This window comes from Centropristis striata, chromosome 1 (assembly GCF_030273125.1).
Source record: "Centropristis striata isolate RG_2023a ecotype Rhode Island chromosome 1, C.striata_1.0, whole genome shotgun sequence".
Classification (NCBI taxonomy): Eukaryota; Metazoa; Chordata; class Actinopteri; order Perciformes; family Serranidae; genus Centropristis; species Centropristis striata.
The window spans coordinates 44221767-44230962 of NC_081517.1; the positions used below are offsets into that span (position 1 = coordinate 44221767).

The 9196-nt window shown below is 39.1% G+C and overlaps 1 protein-coding gene across 2 annotated transcripts in view; it reads left to right on the forward strand.

Moving 5' to 3' along the window:
- The window catches only part of LOC131979543 (nocturnin-like), a 33063-nt gene extending 27242 nt beyond the window's left edge, over window positions 1-5821 (forward strand). For both annotated transcript variants that reach the window (XM_059343573.1, XM_059343566.1), the window contains 3 exons: window positions 334-508; window positions 2699-3030; window positions 4840-5821. In XM_059343573.1, the coding sequence (XP_059199556.1) occupies window positions 334-508; window positions 2699-3030; window positions 4840-5349 (1017 nt within the window). In that variant the 3' untranslated portion in view covers window positions 5350-5821. The remainder of the gene's footprint in view (window positions 1-333; window positions 509-2698; window positions 3031-4839) is intronic.
- The last annotated feature ends 3375 nt before the right edge of the window (window positions 5822-9196 follow it).

Genomic DNA, 9196 nt, shown 5'->3' on the forward strand with positions numbered 1-9196 from the left:
CCTATCAAATAAACTTAATAATAATGATATATAAGCAGACCGTGGTACATGAACAGCTGCTTTGGTTTTGAGTTTTGAATTTGATTTTGTAGTTACTGTAATTTTTATATAATTATTATCTCTGAATTAAAGCAAAATTGAAATTGAAAATTCTGTCACAAGATAAAACAGACATCAAGGAGTTCATTTATAGTTATAACTTAATTTCGACCAAAAATATAATTACTACAGTTAGACTCTGTAGGTTAGAGATGTGTTTGTGTGTAGTAATCTTCCTCCTGAGCTGAATAAATAAATCTAAAGTGTGTGTGTGTGTGTGTGTGTGTCCTGTAGGAGCAGAAGGGGTCCCCGTTATGTCCCCCCGACCCCGTGGAGCTGCTGCGTCAGTGTGAGGAGGCCCTCAGGGACCGAGCGCCGCGCCTCCACAGGAAGTTCACCCAGCTCACAGATGGAGACAGCGCCCCCCGCAGACCCATCAGGGTGATGCAGTGGAACATACTGGCCCAAGGTAACGGAGGACATTTACTCAAGTACTCTACTTAAGCACAATTTTGAGGTACTTGTACTTTACTTGAGTATTTCCATTTTATGTAACTTTATACTTCTACTTCACTACATTTAGAGGCAAATATTGTACTTTTTACTCCACTATATTTATCTGACAGCTTTAGTTACTTTTGACATTCAAATCACGATAAATTTAGGTGATAAGATGTTTTTTTAAATTAAACCACATAATAGTATATTAAGTAGTTAAAATGAACCCTATCTTGATCGAATTAAATGCTTCTTACATAAATGCATCATAATATTAATAAAATAATATATTTAGAATATATAAAACAATCTGAGTGGGTCCATTCTGCATAACGAGTACTTCTACTTTTGATACTTTAAGTACATTTTGATGCTGATACTTTTGTACTTTTACTTCAGTAAGTTTTGAATGCAGGACTTTTACTGTAGTGGAGTCATTTCACAGTGTGTATTAGTACTTTTACTTAAAAGTCAAAAGTCACTTTATTGTCAGTTCTGCTACACGTGTCCACAAACAGAGAACTGAAATTACTTTTCTCTCAGAACCCTCATTTAAAACAAAAATACACATTTTTTTTATTGCTTAGACTTTGTGTTTCCTTCTTTCCTTAATGTATAAATCTGAACTCTTGTTTCTTTCGTCAGAGATATGAACACAGTTGAGATTTATTGGGATTTTTGTCTCCAAACTCTCAAAAAGACAAAGAGATAAAGTGAATAATGCAAACTGGGATTTAAAAAAAAAAACTTTTGCACTGAAGTTGTGACTCTTCCTAATCTCCTCCACCCTAAAACTAAGCCCTTCTTTTCTTTTGGTAACATTTATTCACCAATGGTCTGATAACATTAATGTTTACCTAAAGGTCAATGGAGGAAAATGGTTCAATTCAATAAAGGTAAAGTCTGATCATGTAGTAAACACATCCAGAAATACAAAGAATCCATTCTGGTTCTTAAGGAAGACATTGTGAACACAACATTTAAGTTGCTTCATAACTTACACAATACACATACACAAGCTATATACAGAATAAAAATAAAATAAGCTTAAAAATATGCAGACCAAACATATAAAAGGTGACAAAAATAAAGTAAATGATAAGTAAAGGATCTGAATACTTCTTCCACCACTGGCCCATCAAATATCTCTCTGATAAATGTCATGAAACATCAGCTCCACTCTGCTACTTCCAGTGTTCATGCAGTTACATTAGAACACGGACTGTATATAAATAATGGACGTAGTCACCGTGACGTCACCCGTTGGTTTGTGGCCCGTTGGAAGCCTCGAGTTCAGCGTTATACTCGTCGCCATCTTGTTTCCGATACAGGAAGCAGACCATATCTGGACTGTGGCGGAGGAGAGGGATCTGATCACTGACTACAGCCTCTCTACACCTCAACCCGACTGAGAGAAGCTGCTGCTAATTCATGTTAGCATTAACTGGAGCATTAACTGGGATGTTAGTTTTGGCTAGCAAAAAAACAAAAACAAAATGTATCTTTCTTACCTCAGAAAACTGAGCAGCGACTCCTTGGAGTGTCTGTTAGTCCAACCAAACACTGAACAAGACATTTAATGAACAAAACATTCAAATAAACTGTCATTAAGTGAAAATACAGTGAAAGGGTCAAAGTTATGAGACCAAATCGGTAAACGTCCTCTTTTCTATCTATATAACGTTATATATAACTTTATTGACTCGTTGCCATGGATACGCATTGTTCTGCTTCTCTCCTGGTGACGGCTCGCCTTGTTAGTGACCTGTCAATCAAAGGTAGCCCCGCCCCAAATCATATGGTTCTTTATCTTCTATTTTCTTCTAAATGGGGCCATTATTAGAACTATTGACATCAAATTGTCTTGAAGAAGATTTTTTACTAGTGATTGAGACCATATTGTTGTCATGAAAAAACTTTTCTGGGGTAATAAATCAAGTCAGAAGTTTTCAAATTTTGCACTGAAATGAATGGGCAGATTTTTTCTGCAGCCAAACTTAGCGCCCCCTGCTGGAGTTTTCGGTGGATTGCAGGCTTAAGGCACTTCCTGGTTGGCTTCCTTGCTCAGACACGGAGATTGACGCTTGCATTAGAAACACAAACACAGATTGTTTCGCTCCATTCTGAACCAGTTTTCCTCTCTCTCTCTCCCGTCCTCCAGCTCTGGGCGAGGGTCTTGATAACTTTGTCCAGTGTCCCCCGGAGGCCCTGAGCTGGTCCCGGAGGAAGTACCTGATCCTGGAGGAGATCCTGAGCTACCGGCCCGACATCGTGTGTCTGCAGGAGGTGGACCACTACTACGACACGCTGCAGCCGGTGCTGGCCGGTCTGGGCTACAGCAGCAGCTTCTGCCCCAAGCCCTGGTCTCCATGTCTGGACGTGGAGGGAAACAACGGGCCCGACGGCTGCGCCCTCTTCTACGACCAGACACGCTACGAGCTGCTGGACACCAGCAACATACGCCTCTGTGCCATGAGGATCCCAACCAACCAGGTGGGAGGATCGGTGGAAAGACACACGAGGGCACAGAAAGATAATTAATAAACACGTCAATAAGATCTCCAACAGAAACCATAGAATGGGTTGTTTGGCAAAACCACCCAAAACGATCTACAGTCATGGAAACAATTATTAGTCCATTGTTTTCTTCAATTTCTTGTTAATTTTAATGCCTGGTACAACTAAAGTAAAAATAATGATGACAACAAAAATATCTGATAAGAGTTTAATTTAAGAGCTGATATCTAGACATTTAACATGGTTTTATTGTAAAAAATGACACAAAATCATCAAAATAGAAACAAAATGACCAAAATAGATGTAAAAATGATCAAAAAAGCCAAAAAATGACCAAAAATAGATGTAAAAACTATCTGAAAAAGACACAAATTGACCAAAAATAGATGTAAAAATGATGAAAAAAGACACAAATTGACCAAAAATACAGTCATGGAAAAAATAATTAGACCACCTTTGTTTTCTTCAGTTTCTTGTTAATTTTAATGCCTGGTTCAACTGAAGGTTTATTTGTTTGGACAAATATAATGATAACAACAAAAATAGCTGATAAGAGTTTAATTTAGGAGATGATATCTAGACATTTAACATGGTTTTCTTCAAGTAAAAATGACTAAAAAAGACACAAAATGACCAAAAAATGTCACAAAATCATCGAAATAGAAACAAATTGACCAAAAATAGATGTAAAAACTATCTGAAAAAGACACAAATTGACCAAAAATACAGTCATGGAAAAAATGATTAGACCACCCTTGTTTTCTTCAGTTTCTTATTCATTTTAATGCCTGGTACAACTAAAGGTTAATTTGTTTGGACAAATATAATGATAACAACAAAAATAGCTGATAAGAGTTTAATTTAAAAGCTGATATCTAGACATTTTCCATGGTTTTATTGATAATGACCAAAATCATTATCAATTGTGTCTTTTTATTCGTCATTATATGTCTTTTTTAGTAATTTTGTGTCTTTTTTTTTGGTCAATTTGTGTCTTTTTTTTAGTAATTTTACGCCATTTGTTTGGTCATTTTGTGTCTTTTTTTTTGGTGAATTTGTGTCGTTTTGGTCAATTTTTGTCTTTTTTTGGTTTTTATGATTTTGGTTATTATCAAGAAAACCATTAAAAAAAAAAGGCTGCAGTTTAAACACAACATACATTCAAACCACACAAACAATACAGAGCATGTATGCTATGCAGTAAACAAACAATTTATTTACCCTGTGCAGAAAGCAAAGTGTTTTTAACAAGATAAATCTGTGCAGGTGTTTATGCATGCACGCACATACGTAAATCGCCTTCAAAATAAAAGCACTGTGGTTGTATTAATTTCTACTTTCAGGTAGGGTTGTCACGATACTAAAATCTTCAACTCGATACAATACTCAGGAAAATATTCCATACTCGATACCATTTTCGATACCACCAGGATAAAAACAAAGACCCCAAAATTAAACAGAAATATTTTTATTAACAAGAAAAATGCAACATGTAAAAATTAACAGAACCACAGGTTAAATATTTATAATAAAAAACAGTTGTACAAAAAGAAACTGCAACTATGATAACAAGCTTCAGATACTCGATACTTTTGAAAATGAGTATTGTATCCGGATACAACGTTTTAGTATCGATACTTCTTTGAGTATTGATACTTTTGACAACCCTAATTTATTTAAATATGGGTTGTGTTTTGCTGTCTGTACAAACAACCTTTGGGGTCGTTTTTGAGGGGAGGCCGGTCTCAACCTCCTCTATAACACGCTGCTTGTTTCCCGCCTCAGGTTGCCGTGGTGACGATGCTGCGCTGCCGGACCTCGGGCAGGTGTGTGTGCGTGGGCGTGACCCACCTGAAGGCTCGCTCCGGGTGGGAGTGGCTCCGCAGCGCTCAGGGCTCCGACCTGCTGCGCCACCTGCAGACTCTGGTCCAGAAACAGGACTCCTCCTCCCGCGACGTCCCCCTGCTCGTCTGCGGAGACTTCAACGCCGTCCCGTCGGAGGAGGTGTACCGCCGCTTCAGCACCTCCCCCCTCAGCCTGGACTCCGCCTACAAGAAGCTCAGCGAGGACGGTTTAACCGAGCCGGAGTTCACCTCGTGGAAGATCCGTCCGACGGGGGAGTGCTGCACCACCCTGGACTACATCTGGTACAGCCCCGGCGCTCTGAGGGTGGACGCCGTTTTAAACATGCCCACCGAGGAGCAGATTGGACCCAACAGGCTCCCGTCCTTCAGCTACCCCTCCGACCATCTGTCTCTGGTCTGTGACTTCAGCTTTAAGGAGGAGGAGGAGTGAGAAGGAGGCGATGAAGAAGGAGAAGAAGAAGAAGAAGAAACAAGAAGGGACGACACAGAAGAGTCCAGATCGGCTCGTTGGTTGGACGCTCGGCAGGACGAAGGCGCCAGACGAGACGCCACGAGACGGAGACGACGGAGACACAAAGAGGACAAAGTGGGAAGCTGTGACTTCATGTTGACTTCATGTTGACTTCATGTTGACTTCATGTTGACTTCATGTTGAAGTCAGATAACGAAGGAAACAAACGTTGCAGAGAGACGAGCTGCAGCAACAGTCTACCTCCCGTCTGTCTCTCTGTACTCAAACACAACCTGCACGGTGGATCTAAAGTTCTTTGTTTATATTTAATATAAATATATATGACAATAATCCTGACATCCAAATGTTTTGTTGAACCTGTAGTAAATGTTGTGCTTCACACTGCCGATGTTCTACAGAGGAACTGGGAATAAAATGTGTTTTTGCTGTACGTGTGGTTCATATTAAATGATTAATAAACACATTTCAGAAACTGGAAGATGTCACCTTTCAAATCAAATCAAATGAAGGCAAATCAATTTTATTTATATAGCCCAAAATCACAAATCACAGATTTGCCTCAAAGGGCTTCACAGACTGTACATGGTAGGACTCCCTCTGTCCTTAGACCCTCACATCGGCCTGCTCATCGGGGAAAAACTCCTCAAAAACCCTTTTAACAGGAAAAAACTCCTCAAAAATCCTTTTAACAGGGAAAAACTCCTCAAAAACCGTTTTAACAGGGGAAAACTCCTCAAAAACTCTTTCAACAGGGGAAAACTCCTCAAAAACCTTTTAACAGGAAACAACTCCTCAAAAACCCTTTAATAGGGAAAACTCCTCAAAAACCCTTTTAACAGGGAAAAACTCCTCAAAAACCCTTTTAACAGAGAAAAACTCCTCAAAAACCCTTTAAGCAGGGAAAAACTCCTCAAAAACCCTTTTAACAGAGAAAAACTCCTCAAAAACCCCTTTAACAGAGAAAAACGCCTCAAAAACCCTTTAAACAGGGGAAAACTCCTCAAAAAACTCCTCAAAAACCCTTTAAACAGGGGAAAACTCCTCAAAAAACTCCTCAAAAACCCTTTAAACAGGGGAAAACTCCTCAAATCTAGAGTTTTACTGGAGTCATCTCCATCATTAAATTTAAGGCAGTAAGTTTTTACCTGCTTTCCCTGAGGTCGCTATTTAAAGAAGAATGAATAAAAAGTTCCTCTAAATGTCTAATGAGCAAAAATCAAAAAAATATAAATGCTTATATACTGTTGCCTATGGAAGCCTGTTTCCACCACGAAAAGGCAAAAATGTGTTGAAAACTTGAAAAAAGAAATGTTCCTTTTAAATCGTAAGACACTTTCTCAAAAGAATGACTTTTAGCTGCTTGCTAAATAATAAAGAAACATTTCAGAAACTGGAAGATGTTTCCTCATAGCTGCATGTTGGTCAAACAGGCCAGAATAACAAAAAGCATTGTGATAAAAGATTAAATGTCCTGCAGAAGTGACTGTCAAAAGGTTATTTTAGACTTTTGAAAACATTTCTGATGCCAAATAACAAAGACTTTTTTAAGATTGTGTGTTTGCCTTTTTAAAAATAACTTTTTTTGTTTTTCCATCTGTGTTGGTGAGCCACAGCACGGCTGAAAACCACAGATTAATCTTCGTCTATTATCAACGACACAATAAATTCTGTGAAGTGATGAAACTGGATGGCCGGACGTGAAAAATAACCATAAAAACAGTCTGAACTCTGTGAGTTTCTGATACGGAGGAATAATTGTATCACCGCTGAAAAATAAGGTTCCTGCCAATCAGATTTAGTTTATAAATAACCTCAATCAATACAATCTAGGTCACCTTTCTACCTTTTCTTCAACAATTATTAACACGGTCGGACAAAATGACTCAAACTCTGTATGAGAGCAGTTTTAAAGGAGGAGTTTAAAGTGTCTATAATAGATAATATATATTATTATAATCTATAATAATCAGACGGCTTATAGGACCAGATTTAAGAATAAAGAGGACACGTCGTGTACCAGTTTTTGATGGGAGCCACTTCATGAAAAGATTGTGGATCAGAGATGTCACCCATATAAAATCTATGAGAACCGATAAATCTTCCAAGACACTTAGAAGGTCAATCTGGGCGTCAAAATCTACATTTTAATTTATTCTCCTCTTCCTCCTGCTCTCCTCTCCTTTTCCTCCTGCTCTCCTCTCATCCTCCTCTCCTTCTCCTCATCTCTTCCTCCTCCTCCCCCCTCCTTTCCTTCTCCTCCTCTCCTCTTCCTCCTCCTTCTTCTCCTCTCCTCCCCCTCGTCTTTCTCCTGCTCTCCTCCTCTTCCTCCTGTCTCCTTCTCCTGTCCTCCTCTCTTCCTTCTCCTCCTCCTCTTCCTCCTCTCCTACTCTTATCTCCTCCTCCCCTCCTCTTCATCTTCCACCTCTCCTCCTCCTCTCCCTCCTCCTATTCCTGCTCTCCTCCTCTCTCTCCAGCCCCTTCTCCTTCTCTTCCTCCTCTCCTACTCCTCCTAGCTCCTCTTCCTCCTCCCCTCTTCCTTCTCCTCCTCCTCTTCCACCTCTCCTCATCTCCTCTTCCTCCTCCTCTCCTCTCCTCCTCCTCCACTTGTCTTTAGATGTGAGCAGGTGTGACATGATAGTTTTTCGGGAATCTTTTCCAAACCTCCCTCCTCCTCCTCCTCCTCCTCCTCCTCCTCCTCCTCCTCCTCCTCCTCCTCCTCCTCCTCCTCCTCCTCCTCCTCCTCCTCCTCCTCCTCCTCCTCCTCCTCCTCCTCCTCCTCCTCCTCCTCCTCCTGTATATGCAGCATTAATAACAACACAGAGCCGTTTGGTGTTAATATGAAAATATTTATGGGAATGTCTTCAAATTCAAAAGATCGCTTCGTTACATTCAGTTCAATCAAAATCAGTTTTTGTCAATTTCACCAAACCATTTTAATACCATGTTTATAAACAACGATGTGTCACATGATTGTTACCAATAAATCTTTTCTTTCTCTGTGTGGAACCTTATTAAGGCTTCTCTTCAGACCAGCTCAGATTCCTGTCAGCTTTTAGCTCTTCATTTACACAAACTGGACTGCAAAAACATGTAGGCATATTCAAATATATATGAATTAATAGGCCTAATGAAAGCATGAGGGGACACAGAACACAGTGATAAATACAGTTCAATACCTGCCAAGATTTAAATAAAAATAATAACTGACAGCTTTGAATTGGGAACATTCAGAACAACCAATAAGATCACATTCTCGTCCCTCCACCGACTAGAAACAGGTCCGAGTCTTTAGCCACGCTAGCAAACTACTGAGGTGGAATAGTTATTATATTATAGTTATTTTATTATAGTTATTATATTATAGTTATTATATTCCAGGAAACACATTCAGTGGATGGTTTGGAGACGGAGGGAGCATTACGTTCCATTTCAAACAAGGTTGATGTTTCCTCCTTCTGAATACTGGCAATAACTTTATCCATTGTTAAAGAATGTTATATCAGTAAATATCTATTCATGCAGGCCTAAAGCTACACTGCAAAAAAGGTGTTAAGTCTAAAAACCAGATAAAACAGTAAATCTGAGGGAGGATTTAATTTGTTAAATTAAGATTATTAAATCTAGAAATAAGCATGTTGAACACTTAAAATAAGAAATTAACTCTTAAAACAAGATAAATTATCCAACACTTCTAAATCTAAAGTTTTTTTTTATCTTGATAAGAAACAAATAATCATCAGGTCACTCTGCTCGGGCCAGTTCATCACTGCTGGCAGCTCTAATTTATCTTGCAGGCAGCGAAATA